Source organism: Prionailurus bengalensis, chromosome A2, assembly GCF_016509475.1.
Source record: "Prionailurus bengalensis isolate Pbe53 chromosome A2, Fcat_Pben_1.1_paternal_pri, whole genome shotgun sequence".
NCBI lineage: Eukaryota > Metazoa > Chordata > Mammalia > Carnivora > Felidae > Prionailurus > Prionailurus bengalensis.
The window spans coordinates 22,877,883-22,896,530 of NC_057348.1; the positions used below are offsets into that span (position 1 = coordinate 22,877,883).

An 18,648-nucleotide genomic window follows, 5' to 3' on the forward strand; every position below is an offset into this window, starting at 1 on the left:
TTGGCTTTTGGAACACATCTGGCAGGCAGCAGAGAACCCCCAGGACTTTTGGCTCCAAAAGCATTGGCTTACATTTGAACTTAGGGAATGTTTCCAGTGATTGTCATTGAAGTTTTATTCATACACCAGAGGACGCTGTTAGCTTGAGCTGGAGTTGGGCTGCTGGCTGGAGCCCCACATCTCACGCCAATCCAGTTAGACTCTCAAGGGGTGGAGAGGTCACATTTATGGGACCAGAGCACAATGCAGCTGTACCCTTGCGTGTATCTTCCTTGTAGTGTAACTTTGAAATTGTTTCGCATTAAGCTTCCTTCGGAGAAGTCCTGTGAGTGTCTGCTGTGGGTGATCACAAGGGCCTGTCCTTGCCCCGCAGGCCACATGAGCTATATAGTGCCAGGAGAGATGAGCACAGAGTGCTCTGGAGCTCAAAGGAAGGGTACAGCCCCCTCATCTTGGATAACCAATACAGCCTTGTCGAAGAGGAAGGGAAAGCTAGAAGCAGGAGTTGTTTTCCAGGTGAGCTGCAAGAGAGACTCTCAAGACAAACATGTAAGATGCTTATGGATATTTTCAGGCAGCAAGGAGAAGTGTGTTACTTACAACCCATGGTCCATTATAGGACAGTGCGGAGCAGCACTGAGCATCTTACGAATAACATAGCACATGTCTGTCTTGGTCCAGACTCAGGCGGTCTAAATAGCATTTTGTATATTTCCTTAGGCTCACCTTGATTCTCAGAAATACCAGGCCCTTAGGCCTGACATTTAGGTTAGAGTTCCCAATGCCCAGTCTGGGGGTCCCTTCCTGCCCTCCTCACCTCTGCTCTGTCAGTGTTCAGTGCTGGGCTCTGGGGACACTAGCCAGATGCCCTCAGACTCCAGGGACTTCATTTTAGTCTGAGGGATCAGAAGAATTCTCTTTTATGTTCGTTCCCATAGGGTCATTCCCTCTGTCCTCAAACTCTGCTCTTGTCTTTTCACGGCACCCAGTATTATTGCCTCAATCGACTTGGAAATCTAAGCTAGGAAGGGAAGTACTTTGTGTCACACACACACACACACACACACACATACACACACACACACACACACACTCCCTTTCTCTGGGCAAGGAACAACAGCCTCCTCTCAGTGTGCATTTTTTAAAGTAAAAGAGAGGAAATGGGGAGAAAATCTAAACTTTTATTTAAAAAATTATCCTTCTGTTAAAAATGTCAGTCTATCTTCCTCTTCAGAAATGACTCTCAAGGTCTTTAAAGCTGAGATAAGATGTGGAGCCCCTTGTTTTTTCTAAGTAGGAGTTTGGCGTGAGGGGCTAGTAAGTGGTTCAGGTTCTCCTAACAAATACAAGTGAATGTAGGGCTCCCAGTATTTTTAGTTTCCCAGTCTTTTGTAAGCTGTGTAAATGTGAGAAATTCCTGCTGACACTGAAGTTATTTCAAACCCCATTTGGGAGGTATTTATTAATAAACATTTCTTTCCAGTGGGAATGAAATTAAATCTTTAGTTAAACCAAACTTTCTGGTCCCAGGACCCCTTTGCATTCTTACAAAATACTAAGGACCCCTAAGAGCTTCTGCTAATGTGGGTTGTATCTATGGATATTTGGTGTATTAGAAATTAAAACTGAGACATTTAAAAATTAATGAATTCAAGCATAAAAACTCATTACATATTAACATAAGTAACATATTTTATGAAAAACAATTGTGTTTTCCCAAAAAAAGAGGAGTGGCACTCACTTCTTTTTTTTTTTTCATTTTTGCAGATCTTTTTAATGGTTTACGAGAAGACAGGTAGATCCTCATGTCAGTTTCTGTGTTCAGTCTGTTGTGATTTTTTAAAATCTACGAAGAAAATCTGGCTTCACATAGATATGCTGTTGGGGAAAAGGAAAATTTGAGGGACCCCTGAAAGGGTCTCAGAGAATCCTCAGGGGTCATGGATCACTTTGAGAACTGCTGCTTTCAACAGATAAATCACTAGAGTATATGATAGGCTTTAAGTGAAAAATTGTCTTTGAGAGTTTGAGTAAATTATGGGTTAAATCAGTCTTTTATGAACAGATGAACACATTATGAAATCTTATATAAAGTATTTTTATGGTTTTTGTACTTATTATACATTCTCCTTTCTGTGAGCTCATTGAGGATAACATAAGAAGTCCACGATGAACATTTAGTAGAGGGAATTGAAATGCTAAAATCCATGGCAAGGACTCTCTCATTATAAAATGTTTATAAGATGCTCTGCCATGTGACCTTCTTCAGTTCCCATTCCAGTTTAGGAGTTGGCATACTTTTTCTATAAAAAAGAGTAAATATTTTAGTCTTTGTGGGTCATCTGGTCTCTGTTGTTAGTATTAAACTTGATTGAATACATAAACATATGGGTGTGGTTTTGTCCCAATAAAGCTTTATTTATAAAAATAGGTGATGGATTAGATTTGGCCCAAGGATTATATTTTGCCGACTCCTGCAGGAGTTATACATTACAGTCATAGCCTTGAAACTCTCTTTCTCTAAATCCCTGGTCTTTGGCCATGAAAAAATTAAGTTTGTGATTTTCAAAGGAAAAAGCACACACACACACACACACACGCACAAACACACACACACGAGTTGAATTTCTTCATTTTTATTTTATGGCACATTTGGAACAGTCAGTTTCTAGTGGCGTTGGCTGTGTGATAGCTAGCAAATCTGGGCAGTCCTCCAGGACGACTGAGTGCGGTCAAGTCCGAAGTGTAGAGTGTTGATTTCAGGAACTGAAGAGGACGGATGATAAAGAGTTTGATTGCTTTAGGGTTTTGTTTCATTTCTTTCCTGCGTGCTAGATAAGTTTCTAAGACAGCCAGAGCCAATTTTCACATTTTTCCTTAGTTGATTTAATAATTTCGAAATACAGTCCAATCTCCCCAAACCCAAGAGAGATGGTCCTATTTATGCCTTGTAAGTAGGTATGCTCCAGAATCATAGGTGTGCTGTTTTATGCCTTTCTTGTTGCCTTCCCTCCTTACAGAAATACAAAGAGTATGAGAAAGACGTAGCCATAGAAGAAATCGATGGCCTCCAACTGGTGAAAAAGCTGGCAAAGAACATGGAAGAGATGTTTCACAAAAAGTCTGAAGCAGTGCGGGTAAGTGCCTCTGGTATCTTCTCTGTATTGCCCAAAGACACGGAGGCACCTTCAGGGGACTGGCATTGATGACTCCAGCTCTCAAAGATCAAAGTTGACTCAGCTTATTATGTAAACATTTTACTTTCTTTAGTTAACCAGCAAAAGCAGTTAGTAGGGGCACGATAGGGTTCAGGTGACAGTTTTCATCTTAGAATTTTATGTGTTCAGTGTAAGTGCCACTGATTGTACAGTCTCAGAGGATGGCTTATAACTGTGCGATACATTCACTAATTACCAAAAATCATTCAAAGGCACATTGTAGTTCAACTAAGCAACTATAAAAAATTTAAGCCATGCTTGCCGAAATGTGGAGTTGAAAATCTCAATGGAGTAATGGAGTCTAGATGAACTTGGAGGCTTCCCTTACCTCTACTGGAATATTACTATAATTATAATGTTTCTCTCCACCAGTTAGAGCTCCCTGAGGTTTCACACTGTCATCAGGATGAATGGAAAAGTATCATTTCGGATTTCCAAGGTGGCTTCCAACTTTATTCCTTGTTGCCAGCTCAGCAGTGAATCTTACCTTCTTGCTTTAGAACACATCCCACATCTGTGCTCTGTTGGCACGGGGGTATGGAAAGGAATGGCAGTCTGAAGAGTTCTTTATCTCTAACCTATAGTTTGCTTACCTTTTGGTTTTGATAATTATCTCCAGAATCACTTTGCTCTAAAAGGCCTCTTCCTACTTTCACTTCTCCCGCAATTCATTGGCTGAACAAAATTTCCACACATTATTCCTGCTTTAGACCTGACAGTGCCACTCCAGTGCTTGTCTCTAAAACATTGTTGTGCTACTTGGATTGTGGGGAGGAGGGTTGTAGTCAAGTAGGGAAGAACGTGAGTTTGGCCTGGCTTCTGCGCCTGCCTTGGTCACTTACTGAGCTTTTACCTTTAGTAAAACTGCCCTTGGGAGCCTCAATGTTCTCATCTGTACATGGCAAAAACACACAGGCTGAACGAGGATTATACAAAGTCATGATTTTGAGCGACTGAGCACAGACCCTGGCTTGTGTAAGCCATGCTCATTGAATGGCCACTTTATACCGCCACTATGGTCGTTAATGACATAAGTAGAGACTTTTAGGGAGGAAGTCTGAAGTATCTTAGAAGAAAAAACATTACTTTTAGTTGCTACAGAAGTATTGCCCTGATAGCCAGCCCTGGGAGCTTCGTGGTGATCCCTGCGTGTCCTTATGTCTCTACCTCGAAGCAAGTGCTGTTCTTTACAGACATGGTAGCCATCCGCATCTCACACTCAGAACCTGAAATACAAATGCAAAACAAAACAAAAGCCCACAGTAATTACTGTTTTCTGCTTATAAAATGAACACCCCTTTGGTGGCACTTGAAGAATATATTGAAAAGTATCAAACAGAGAACAAAAATCACCTGAAAGTCAGGCTTGTGTTCTTGGGTTTCCTTCCTTCTAGTCTTTTAAATTTGCATTTCTGTGCATGTACTTGTGTGTTTTTCTTTTTCACATTGTCAGGTGTACTGCCTGTTTGCTTTGGTGTCCGACTTCTCTACGCTTGTTTGCACCAGTGCTCTGTGTGCTTTTCCTGGCATCAGTACCTTACGTGATTTTCTTAAATGGCTGCATCACATTTGAGTTTAACAACGTGTCTACATGATTTGACTATTCCTCCAAATCTGGATATTTAAGTTGTTTGCAAGTTTTGGTATACATAATGCTGCAGTGAACCTTCTTGTATATTAATAACAGATCAGACGACTCGGCACCTACTATATGTTTGGTGTTCCTCTTAGGATTTTACAGGTACTCGCTTGTCCTTAGAGCAGCCCCCAGAGGAAGGTATTATTACTATCCCACTTGTACAGAATAGAAGACAGAGGCAGAGGTTAAGTCACTTCTCCAGGGTCACATAGGGGGTGGGGGATGGGCCTACGGACCCAAGTCCACGTTCTTCATCACATCCGTGCCCTCAGCATCAGTCCTTTACTTTGATTTCCTTCAGATGAATACCTGAACACAGAAGACAGTGCAGAGACGCTAACCCCATCTTCAAAGGTTTCTGCTTGCGGCAACATTCGTGTTCAGATAAGGTTGTGCCAGTTCACGGTTCCTCCAGCAGGAGTGGCACGTGAATGCTCATTTGCCTGAATCCTCACAGAAAAATGACGATGTTTTATTTTGTTTTAAATACTAATAACAACGGTTGTCAGTTTGAGAGAAGGAAATGCTATTTTTAGAGAATTTTTTTTAATGTTTATTTATTTTTGAGAGAGAGAGAGAGCGAGCGAGCGAGCATGAGTTGGGGAGGGGCAGAGAGAGAGAGGAGACACAGAATCTGAAGTAGGCTTCAGGCTCTGAGCTGTCAGCCGGATGGCCGATGTGGGGACTGAACTCATGAACTCTGAGATCATGACCTGAGCTGAAGTCGGACACTGAACCGACTGAGCCACCCAGGCCCCAGGAAGTGCTATTTTTGTTTCAATTTGGGTTTCTTTGTGAATCACAGAATTTTAGAGCAGAAGAGGACTTACATCTCTTTAGCTTCTACCTCTGCGATTGACAGACAAGGAAGCCCGGAATGGGAACCTGATCCTTGGGGGGCTTGTGCAACATAGCAGGGTGATGCAGAGGTCCAGCCAGCTCCAGAACCTGGACTCATCGCTCAGAGGCAGGGGCCCACGTGGCAAATGAGAGGTTGGTGAGAAAAACTAAAGAACCAAAGGACCTCTTTTCCTCACTCACCTCTGTGAAGATGCCAGGAGGAGTAGGTGACTTACTAATCTGTGCTCATGTTTATCGAGTCTCTATGCACCAGGCCCCATGTGAAGCACTTTATATAGGTCATCTAATTTCAACCTGCCATCAGCCCTGGGAGTGAGACACCGTTCCTACATCACTGGCTCAGAGGATGAGCACACAGGCTTGGCAGGGTGGAGTCACAGGCCCAGGTCACATGGACGGGCTCAGTGGGGTTCCTTTTGCACCAGAAGGTAGGATTGCAGTGCCTCTGGGTGTAGCTGACCAAAGCGTTTTGCACAGTGACTGGCGAACAGGAAGCATTCGGTAAATGTTTGCTGTAATTGCTGGCAAGGGGACCTTTCAGTGTGTAAGTATTTAATAACTGAGAGAGTCGTGAAGCTTTAAAAAGCTTCAAGGATATTGACAGCAGGGAACTTAATTTTGAAACCTTTTGTTTTAAATTAATGACTTAAAAAAAAAGAACTGATATGGTTGGTGTGGTTCCTTTGAGAAGGAAAAAAAAGGGTGCTTTATTTAAATTGAAATGTACCCAGACTAAAGGCATCCAGTATTCTCTGAATTGTGTATTTTAAAATAGATGTAGGAGACCCTTTGTAAACACACTTGATACCATAAAATCTAGGTTAGCTGGTCCAGTGATACGTGGCAGCCCCTGCTTCCAATCTTTAAACAGAAAAGAGGGCTTGTATGTCAAGTTGGGGTTTGGTTTGGAGGCAGTTTTGCTATTGAGATGGGCCTGGTCCTGTTGTGAGCCATGCAGCACTACTGACAACAGTCATGAGCCATGTGGCATTTGGGATGAGAGCAGGTGGCCACTGAGAGGGCCCCTGGATGTTGCCTTATGTGGAGGCCAAGGAGCAGTGGGTGTGACTGTTTTTCATATTATAATGACACCTCACTTCTCAACTAGGAAAGGTTGCTGTTTGTCCCTGGGATTGGTAAGCTTTTGAAGTGCAGACACCTCAAGTGCAAATTTGCCTGTGGGTTTGCAGGTGGAGTCCTTATTTGCCAGGTGGCCCTAGAATGAACCACCGTGCAACAGGGCCCTTCTCGTCCCATTCCGCGTCACCCACTGAGCAGCGACCCCTTTCTCTAATGGCCCAAGAAAAGTGGATTTTAGAATCTGCTCCATCGTTCTGAGGTACCATGCCTGGAAATCCTGTTTCCAAGCTTCCATCCCCACCCCCAGCAACCTGAGTCGGGTCAGAGGTCCTAGTGCCTTCCTGCCAGTAACTGATCCAGTACCCAGTGCTCGTGGATGGTCAGATGGTGGATGGCCGGGAGGACTCAGGAACATACATAAGAAATAACTGACTCACAAACGACACAGATTGTTAAAATTTCCATTGATGTCTATAAAATCTTTGTGAGATGGGTGCTGGCAATTTCGAAAGGGGCATAACCCCTCTGGTCTGTGAAAGTAGGTGCAGTGAGTCAGTCTGGGCCCGGAAACAAAGGAGCACTTACAATCCCGCCCCACCCGCCTGTCATGTCTTGGCTGTTAAACAATGTTGATCTTTTCTCTGTCTCTTCTGGCTTGATTTCATCATTCCCCCATCACTTTTCCCAGTGATTAGTTGAATCAGAGTGATTTTATCATACTCGTCCCCTATTTGAATTACTCTCCACTATGCAATTATCCTATCACAGAAAGTCCTATTTTCTCCCCGTCAGATGTCTGGAGTAAATGTGAAACCCAGAGTGGCCTGCCCATTACATAACCTCTGTCCTCTGCTTGGTAATGGATTATACGTAACTTTTTTTTCCCCCCCGGCCTAGCAAATTACAAATAACCTTAGCTTCGGTAATTACCATTAACATAATGGTGCCATCATTATGGTAGCATTTCTTAACTAATATTTTCTAGCACCTTTCTAATGCTGTCGGTGGTTTAAATAATTTTTTTTAATTCACTCGGTGGGTTGATGTGTAGGTTATTTTAACTTAAGAGCCAGATTGGGTTTGATGCAGTGATGCTGCTACTCGCTCGTGTACAAGATCATTGTGCCCAAAGCATTATCTCCCACCTTCTTTGTTCAACCGTATTCAAGCTACCAAGCCCTCAATTGATGTTACTGAGCAATTTATCAAGTTTTAAGTCCCTATAAATGGACAAGAAATGGAAACAATTTGTTTTTAGTTCATTAACATTTCAAGGAAGATATTCCACATGCTGGACGCGGGGGAAGTGATATACATCAATCCTCTGCCAGTAGTGGACCCCTGTTGGGCCATGCCTAAGTGACACCTGGAAATGCTCAACTGTGTCACAAGAGAGAGCTCATCCGAAGCACTTTTGACCTAGCTCCCCTTTATCCTGAGTTGCTGATGACTTGAGGGAAGAAGGCAAAAGAATTGTGTTCAGTGGCTTTGTTATACAGATGGGCTGCCCCAGCATTTCCTTTGTCTTCAAAATCCAAGCCTCCACTGGGAGTAATACAAGCTATTACACAGCGGGGAGGATCATCTGAGGCCCCGGGGAGCTCTGAGCAGGCACAGACAAACCTACAGTTGGAGGGGAATCGGTAGGAAGTAAATCTGAGTAACTGTGGGCATCTCTGATTATAGGCATATGCTTTTAGGACAGATTCCAACACAGCCAGGAGATGTAATGATGCTGTGATTTTGGAATGGTCCATATAATTGAGATGAGCAGCACAACCTGGAAAAAGTAGATACACCAGGAAATAATAAACAGAAGGATTTGGGAGAATTTGCACATATATACTAGTATTCTCTAGAATGGCTTTCTAAGGGGGAGTTCTCCAGAATAAGTATTGCCTTTGATCTTGTGGAACAGCTCTGGGGCAGCCACTGCCTTCATCACACTGATCTTGGCTAGAATTGTAACCTCCAAAGGACCCAGAAGGCTTTGAGGTTGTACCTGCTTCCAGGGCCAGGTACTGATCCATCCATTGCAACTTTCACTGCTCTACCGGACAGACTTCAGATCTCCAATAGCTTAAACACGTTTCTTTCTCTCTCTCTCACTTACACACACACACACACACACACACACACACACACACACACACAGGATTATAGGATGTTATCTAGTTTGGTAGCATATCAGGCAGAACATTAAGTATTTTATTTGCTGTTCAAATTCATCTTCTCCCCCAAGCAATTAATTAGAAATGTCTAAAAGAACCAACTTCCTTGGGGATATGAAAAGGCACAGGAAGCAAGTTGTACCTAAACTTTCTAAGTGAAGAGTCTCTTGTTTTCCAACCTTGAATAAGATAGTTAATAATTTTGATAGCACTCTGAAGCTCAGACCTGTAAATAAACTTAATCTTGTTTTACTTAGTTTCTGATTTACATTGATAAAATGATAAATCAGGCACTTGAAAAAGAGTGTATTGCTTAAAAATAAACATCCTTGCTTGTTGGGAAAAGCTAAAAGAGACTAGATTATATATTAAATTTCTCTCCCCTCCTATAGCTACCTGCTGTTCGCTGCAGAACTGATTCCCATTATAGCTGTACTGTGGGAAGTAATTGCTGTTGTACAGTAATTCAATTTCAGTGCATTCACGCATCAGTTCACCGATAGGGGTTTATCTGGAGAAACCTGGGACTTGAAAGCTTTTTATCGAGAAATTCCACATGCAGCAAGACGTTTTTCCTAGGTAACGAATATCAGTATTTGCATTTAATAAACATTTACCTTCTCAGAAAAATGGATTTTTTCCCCCTGCAGAAGAGATTTACGCCAATCTTCCAAAAAGCTAGAGGGTACTATTAAAGCAACTTCCTCTAGCTGTTTTTTGACTGGTGTCTACATATGTATGACTATAAAACGCATCTATGTCTTTATGTAAATATATATATACACACATATATATGTGTATATATATATATACACACACACACACACACACATACATACATACATACACACACACGCTGAGGCATGGAGAGTAGGAGGCACTTAAGGAAAGCATGATCTGTACCACACATATACGTGATATAAGGGATTAATATCTACAGAGACTATATGAATACTTCTGGTTTAAAGACGCATCTATATCTGTAGGCATTGTGAAAATTGTTGGTGAGGAATATTTTCAAAAGGATACCCATTAAGTTGGAAAGGAAGTCAACCGCTTGATTTATGAATTTCTAAATGAAGGGCAGGTTCATAGGACAGACTGTTTCTTCCTATATACAAAAGCTCTTAGATCGTAAGGACTCTTTACATATTAAGTGCAAAATGAGCTGTAGAAGTCTTAGGAGCTGAATATACCTAACATTGCTAAAAGGCCCTTTAGTTCTTGCCCAAAAGAAGAAGAAACTGGACACATTCAAAAGATTTTTCTGCCTTTGTTCATTTCTCATCTGATCTCAGAGTTTCAAAACGTGTTTCTTAAAAGAGGAGTAAATTTATTTCAGGCAAAAATATAGTGTTTTGAGTCACAAATGAAAAGACTACTGTTGGTTACATTATTGTATCTTATAGCCTATTTGCTTCTTTGCCCGCCCCTTCCTTCCTCCCTTCCTCCCTCCCTCCCTCCCTCCCTTCCTCCCTCCCTTTTTCCCTTCCTTCCGCAAACTGGGATGTAAAACCCCATGCATATGTATAAGAAAATTTACAGCAGAAACCTCACACCAGAAAAAGCTTAAAAAGTAGCAATGGGGTGCCTTGGTGGCTCAGTCGGTTAAGCATCCAGCTCTTGATTTCGGTTTAGGTCATGATCTCACAGTTTGTGGGATCAAGCCCTACGTTAGGCTCTGCACTGACCATGTAGAGCCTGCTTGGGATTCTCTTTCTCATTCTCTGTCTGCCCCTCCCCCTGCTCACTCACGATCTCTCCTTCTCTCAAAATAAATAAGTAAACATTAAAAAAATAGCAACAAACTGGATTCACCAGTTTTGATGAGGTCAGTGAACCATTCTTGGTTGATGGTTGAGGTGAAAACCACAAGTCTTCTTGGGTTTATTCCAAAAGGGGTTGGGTCTCCTCTACCATACTTCAGATTGTATCCACCTGAGCCTCACAGAGAGGCCCAGAAGGCTGTTCTCCAACCTACGTTGAGCAGCTCACCTGCCTCCTGGGGGAGATAAGTTTCCTGCTAAGAGAAGAAAGGATGTTTTGTAGGTGACATTTCATCTCCTGTCTCCATCACCCTCCCATGCGGGAAGGTGGGTTGGCTTAGTGAACTGTATCCTGACTCTCCTGCTTATTATGGAGCTGTTGGCCCTTAGGCGTTCTTCTTTGTGCGTGGAATCACCGCTTGAAGCTCTTGCCAGCCTCAAAGTTATTAGGTACATTCCTAAACGTTTCTCTAAAATCTCTCCATTTTTAAAGCTTTATGGAAGACTTAGTTTTGGATTTTCTCTGTAACTCACCTCACCCATATTTGCTTTATTTCTATTTTTGTTTTGTTTTCATTGATCATACACATTCGTGGTAAAAAAATAACATAAGGTGCAGAAAAGGATAAAGGAGAAAGTAAAGATCACAACACCAGGGGATTAAGAGGCACTTGGTATCTTTCAATACCTTTTGTTTTTAAACATCTTAATTTCTTTTCTTCCTGATCTTTTTCTGTTTGTGCATTTGTATATGCGTTTACGCGCATTGAATCATTCTTTCCTGTAACCAGGTTTTTTACAAAATTAATTTTACATGTTGTGGACATCAATCCATGTCAACGAATATATATATTCCTGTTATTTGTTCTAATCAAGAAATTCTCTTTTGGTGAATAATTGATGTTATTGGTGAAATACTACTTGTGAAATAGCGTGTCCCTATGATAAGCCATGATATGAAAAACTTTCTTGCAGAGAAATTGTGTCCATTCATTTGATGCATTTATTAGGACCTATTCTTGGAAACAAAATGAAGGCTTTTGGTCTCCCTTGCCAGCTTGTCTTCCAGACAGCATCCGCCTGTTCGTGTTCCCACCTGTGAGGCTGGAGAGGCTCTCCTTCTCCATTGTCCTCTCTGACATTTGGCTGCTGTTACTTTTGATCTTTGTTAGTCTTACAGGCACAAAGTAGTATCTCATTTTACTTTGTTTTATTTAATTGCTCAGCATTTAGCATGGGGGATCTTCTCTGGCTCCTCACTTGCCCTGCACCAAGGTTTGTGGCAAATTACACAATGTCTCGGAGCACGGGCATCAGTGTTACAGCATAGAGAACGTCCGTGCTGGTCCTTTATCATCTCTCAAAGAAGTGTGTAGGCCCAGGAACTTTCTTGGACACACTTGGAGGGCCCTCCCTACCCCTTTCCTCTTCCTTCCTGGACTGTATCATAATAACAGCGTGGTTGTAGGGGTGGGGATGTGGGGCACTGACTGCCAGTTTGGAGTGCCAGTTTGGAAGAGTTTTCTGGGAATCCCAGTGGTTCAACACCTGAGGACCATGGTGCTGGGTGTTTTAGACCCTCCTACTGCAGGAAAAAGTCACTAGTCCCAAGAGAAGTTGAGCCTGGTATAGCCCTTCTCACTGAGAAAGGACTCCATTTCCAGCTGGCTTGTTGCTGGGTGCCAGCGGTCACTTTGGGTCATTTCTCCTTAGGATACCATCTTTCTATATGTTCATTGGTCAGTTGTTTTTCCTTTTTTTCTGATAAACTGCGTGTTAATGTCCTTTTCCATTGTGTGTATTATACTTGCTTCCTTTCCTTGTCCCCACTTGTCCCTACTCAAGCCCTGGTATCTGTCACAGTATCTTGAGTCTGGAGTTAAGTGTTCATTAAACATTTGTTGACTGACTTACAGACCTTCCCTCTTGGCGTCAGGTAACTTAAAGTCAGAGTGATCATAGTTACAACTCTTCCCTTTGACCAAAGATGTCCTGAATGATGAAGGGGAAAGAAGAATATCAGGGTTTAATTGCAGAGAAACCGCAGGGCTTATGTGCCTTCCAGAAATTCACTGTGTGTTCTGAGTGAATGAGTCCTATGTATGCTGTCCCAAATCAGACTGCGGCCTGCTTAGACTCTAATCCTCAGCTTCGGCCCAGTCCCTCCCCACGTGGCCCTTCTCCCGGAAGTAGGTGAATAGGGGACTTGAAATGGGCAGAAACCAGGCCAGCTGCTCAGAGTGGAAATAAAAGTTAACAATTTCTATCGAGGGAATCAAAGAACTGCCTCCCTGCCTTCCTTCCATCTTCCTTCCTTTTTCCCCTCCCTCCCTCCCTGCCTTCCTTCTTCCTTCCTTTTTCCCCTCTCTCCCTTCCTCCCTTCCTTCCTCCCTCCCTCCCATTTGGTTGGAACCAATGAAGGAAGACGCTTCCTGGGCAGGGGAGGAGAATGTCAGTGTTCTGAGGCTATGGCTTAGCAGAATAACTATAATTTCCCTGATGTTCTCTGAGCCTGGCTGGGTGATCTTCTGGTCATAATGCAAACTGGGTGCCAGAGCTAGGGTGTGTGCCCCCAGGCGTGGCAGATGTTTCTCTTCATGTGGCAGGTGGTAAAATGGGCAGCTCACTAGCCACAAGAAATGGAACACACTGATGTATGAGCAGATTCAAGGGGCTTTTCGTAAATTTGAGTATGATGTCATGAAGGAGAGTTTTGGAGTGATGCTGAGAGTAGTTGCCAGGCTCCCCACTTCTGGGCTTGTTGCTCTCTCAACTGTAGCATGGCTGGGTCAGGGCACCTGTCTAGAGCCCCGCCCCATCCCGCCAGCATGGTCCATCTTGGCATCCTCTTTACTCCTTTTATTAAACTTTTGAAAGCTGTACTGAACTCTGTTTTGCTTAGTGTTGACTTGAGAATTGCTGTCTGTCCTCTAGAACCCATGAGGGTGGGGACCGCGATGGTCACGTCTCCCCTTGTAGCCCCGGGACCCAGACTGGGCACTCGGCAAGTATCTGTGAATGAATGAACTTGCTACCCCGGTGATGATGCTGTCATGGGGGTAAGCCCCCCATGCCTGGGAAGACCATCTGGTCATCAGGGCATGGTGCCAGGTAAGGTTTCCTGGGTGTTTCCTGTGTGTTTGTGCCTGCCCTGGCCCCTGTTCCCCACCAGAGGATCCATTTCTCCTCTGTCTCAGAAGCTTGGATTTGCTTTATGTTGTACGATGATAAAGAAAAAGAAAGAGAAAAATTTCTTTCCCATCCAAAGTGAAACATCATTTAAAATCATATTTCCCATTTTCATTGCCTATTTTTATTCTCCATTTATGAAATCCGGTTTTGAAAGATTTCCTGTCGCTTTGGTCAAGACCAAGTAGACCAAACAGCCTGGGGAAGAGAGGCTCGTGGCCATGGAGACCTGCGTGAAATTACAGTGCTGATCCCTGCCTTTAGCCTAAGTAGCAATTATGCCCCATCAGGGCGCCCACATGGAGGCTTTGAGCTCGCCTCGCTGCGCTCTCTGACTGCCTCTCCACTAGAACTAAAAGAGGGAGGCGTCGTCCGCAGGTGGAAGATGTGCAAGACACTATCTGAGCCCGAGTGGCTGGGTGGGGACAGCTCAACACAGCAGTGTTATACCAAGGTGCTGGTTCCTCTGCTGATTTTTCAAAGATTGGTATCGTTTCTACACCAGACCAGGTAGCAAATAATGCCACTTAATTTATACTCAGGCGAGGCAAAAGAAATCTTAAGAGGTTTGTGGGTGGCAGGAAATTATGGTGAATCACTGAAGTGTCACCATCAAGAGATCAAAATGACAGAATAAAGCCGTAATAATAATAATAAAAGACCATTGGCTTTAATTGTATAAATTACTGGCAACAAATTAAGGGTTTTCAGTAATATTTTGAATGCATAGTTAGTATGTTTAACCAGGGATGTGTTGGTGACATCAGTTGTCTGTTTCTGGTCTCTGCTCAGTTTCCCATATGGAGGTAAGGAGCAGCTGGTCCTACAAACACAGCGAGATTATTTACGTTTTGTAAATTAGGTTAGGAGGGGAAAATGAAAAGGTAGTTGGGGATTCATTGGCATTTCATTTACACTGCATTCAGCAGAGGTTTGACAGCCCTTTTGAGTAATCAGAGTCTTTGTTGAAAATCAGCTGGGATATCATTGACTGCGCATCTCGAGCCATACTGGCTGCTTGAACAGACAACATATAATGCTTTTGCACGATCAGGGGCAAATGGGATTTTTTCTCTTTTTTTTCTGGTGTGCCTTTTAGCTGATTCTGTGTGTCAGTTGGGGAGGAAAATCATATCCTCGGGAATATACTTAGCTTCTCTCACTGTGTGCGTTCAGTGATTCTGGAGCATCTCATCAGGTTGTTTGATGGGCTTCGTAGAGCGGTCCTTCCCGGGGTCTCTAGAAGGCTGCGGTGGCTGTCGGAAAGCAGACCCTCATCCCAGTCACAGGGGGAGTTGCTTGTAAACACTCCAATACCAACCAGTGAGGAGGAGTCTCCTCCCCTCAAGCAGGTATCTCTGGAAGAACTTCAGGCCAGGCAAAGGTGCTGGCCCTCAGGACTTTTACCGAGAGGTGAGCTGGTGGGTACCAGCTGCAGAGGGGCAGTGGAAGGAGCTCAAGGCAAGAGCAGGGCCAGACTTGAGGGGGGGCAAGGCCCATGGGCAGCTGTTTGGACCATTAAATGGTGGCCTCTCTTAGAGGAGTGTTGGCCTCTCTTAGCCTATCTCCAAGAGGACTTCCCCCAAAAGCTCAGTGGACCTCTTCCTTTGCCGTGCTGGGAGTCTGTCCTTGTAGTCTGTGTATCATCTGGGGACAGTGTAGTCCACAACAGGAAATCAGAGGTAGCCTCTGAGGGCAGACATGGTGGAGATGAGTTTACTCCAAGGAAGTGTGTTCTGCCTTCTTTTAATTTTTTTCTAATGTTTTTATTTATTTTTAAGACAGAGAGAGCATGAGTGGGGAGGGGCAGAGAGAGAGGGAGACACAGAATCCGAAGCAGGCTCCAGGCTCTGAGCTGTCAGCACAGAGCCCAACGTGGGGCTTGAACTCATGAGCTGTGAGATCATGACCAGAGCCAAAGTTGGACGCTCAACCAACTGAGCCACCCAGGCGCCCCTGTTCTGCCTTGTTTATTTGGCAAAAACGAACACAGGGTGGACCGAGTGGGTGTTCTTCTAAAGCTGAGAGTGTGTGTGTGTGTGTGTGTGGGCGCGCACATATGTACACACCTAAGTGCATCTAATGGTGTCAGGAATGGGAGCTGGGGAGTGGAGGGTGACGCATGAATGTTTGCTCTCACAGGAATTGCTTCAGTGGAGAGACGGAGGTCAAAAACAAGCAGCGGTGTCACAGTTATAAAGCAATGGCCCCCGGCCAGTCCTGGCCGCAGACAGGTTTTGCTTGATCTGTGTGGGCTTTGAGAAAGAAAGTGAAATCACGTGTAAAAATAGGAAGTGATATAAAAATATCCAGATTTAAAATAAATAAATGTTAAAAAAAATTAAAAAAAAAAAGAACTCTTTCTCTGACCCTCCCCTGCTCATGCTGTGTCTCTCTCTGTCTCAAAAATAAATAAATGTTAAAAAAAATGTAAAAAAAAAGTCCAGATTTAAAGCTTTACAAATTGAGAGGTGTACTCCCCTCTCCCTTGTCCCCCATCCCCACATGGCAACAGTCTGCATGAATGTTCATTTTGTTGATTTCCATGCTGCCCCCTGCTCATGTATGTGGCTGCTCTGGCCCCAGAGAGGGCTGAGTTTGCAGCTTCTGGAGTAGTCCGATGAGGGCCACAACCTCTTTAGGGGACACGGAGGAGTGTTTGAGTGTGTGAAGCTTGAAAGCTCCTAGGCAAGTACTTGGAGCTTTCACAAATCATGCTGGACATTGTCCCTGTTATGGTCACCAGCATCAGCACATTATGGAGTGCTTCTCCTCAGCCACACTGCTCTGCTGTGCTCTCTGTGTTTGGTCTCATTTAAATGTTCCATCCCTGTGAAGTGGGATTGAACAATTCTTGGCTGGGGAGAGGGGATGTTCACAGGATAAGAAAGCTTTGTACGGGGACATGGGATTTCTGTGTGCGTGTGTGCGTGTGTGCGTGTGTGCGTGTGTGTGTGTGTGTGTGTGTGTGTGTGTGTGTCTTTAAGTTTGTGAACCACTGGATGGGACTCTTTCTGAGATTTTCTTCACCTTTAACATTTTAGAATTGCAGCCCTTGTTTTAGGCTTTTATGCATAAGAAGTCCTATTACTTTTGTTGTGTATTTTCTCCCATCTCAAAGAAGACTTAGATCTATGTAAATAACTCTCAATCTGGTCTCATTCATAGAATCAGGCAACAAAAATGAGAAGTTACCCCCTCCCTCCAATACCCCTCCCTACAGCGCACACTTTCCTACTAGAATGATGGCGGAGACAATATCTCTCACAGGGAGAAGGGAATGAAAAATGCTCAAAGTGGTTACATTTGAATATGTGGCACTTATCTCTCTGTGCAGGCACCTTATAGAAAAATAATTTATCAAGCTTCGTTCAAGAAAAAAGAACATTACATCTTCGTCAACAACAACATCAAGGGCTCACCATGGTAGGAACGGGACAATAAAGGAGTTATTTTAGCAGAATTAACAGGAAGAAATTAGCCCCCTGTATCCTTCCTTTTTATCATGGTGTGGTGCATTTGCATATTTTGAAATTTCACATTTGCATAGTCAATGATTTTAAATTAGATTCTCACATCTCCTCTCTGATGTTTGTCATGTGTGTAACTCGTCTTAATAACTGAGTTGTTAGCATTTAAAAAAAGTTATCTAATCATTGGCCCAACCTGGAACCACACCAGCACTGAGTTACCTTTGCAATCTTTTAACAGCTTAGTACTATTCATGCACAATACTACTCACTCGTTTAAAGTGTACAAGTCAGGGGCACCTGGGTGGCTCAGTGGGTTAAGCGTCCGACTTCGGCCCAGGTCATGAGCTCATGGTTTGTGGGTTTGAGCCCCATATCGTGTTCCGTGCTGGCAGCTCAGAGCCTGGAGCCTGCTTTGGATTCTGTGTCTCCCTCTCTCTCTGCCCCTCCCCTGCTTGTGCTCTGTCTCTGTCCCTCAAAAATAAAGAAATGTTAAAAAAAATTAAAAATGAAAGTATATGGGATGCCTGAGTGGCTTAGTTGGTTAAACGTCCGACTTTGGCTCAGGTCACGATCTCATGGTTCGTGAGTTCGAGCCCCACGTCAGGTTCCGTGCTGACAGCTCAGAGCCTGGAGCCTGCTTCAGATTCTATGTCTCCCTTTCTCTCTGCCCCTCCCCTGCTCATGCTCTGTCTCACTCTGTCTCTCAAAAATAAATAAATGTTAAAGAAATAAAAAAATAAAGTATATGGGGTGCCTGAGTGGCTCAGTCGGTTAAGCGTCCCACTTCTGCTCAGGTCATGATCTCATGGTTTGTGAGTTTGAGCCCCATGATAGGCTTTGTGCTGACAGCTCAGAGCCTGGAGCCTGCTTTGGATTCTGTGTCTCCTTCTCTCTCTCCCCCTCCCCTGCTCATGTTCTCTTTCTCTCTCAAAAAGACAAACATTAAAAAAAATAACAAAGTATACAAGTCAGTGTTTTTTAGTATACCCATAGGACTGTAGAACCATCACCCCAATCAACTGCAGAGGCTTTTCATCAACCCAAAGAGAAGATCCTATACCTGGCAGTCACTCTCCATTTACCCCAAAACCTCCTTCCTCCAAGGAGAATAGGCAAACACTATTCTACTTTCTGTTTTAAAGATTTACCTCTTCTGGATATTTCATATAAATGGAAGCATACAGTGTATGGTCTTTTGTGATTACCTTCACTGAGCATAATGTTTTCAGAGTTTATCTGTATTATAACATG

At 43.5% G+C, this 18,648-nt stretch overlaps 1 protein-coding gene across 3 annotated transcripts in view; it reads left to right on the plus strand.

Annotated features, from left to right (window-relative positions):
• CACNA2D3 (calcium voltage-gated channel auxiliary subunit alpha2delta 3) overlaps positions 1-18,648 on the plus strand; it is an 860,144-nt gene that overhangs the window by 173,740 nt on the left and 667,756 nt on the right. For all 3 annotated transcript variants that reach the window (XM_043587660.1, XM_043587659.1, XM_043587661.1), the window contains one exon: positions 3,021-3,137. In XM_043587660.1, coding sequence (XP_043443595.1) covers positions 3,021-3,137 — 117 coding nt within the window. The remainder of the gene's footprint in view (positions 1-3,020; positions 3,138-18,648) is intronic.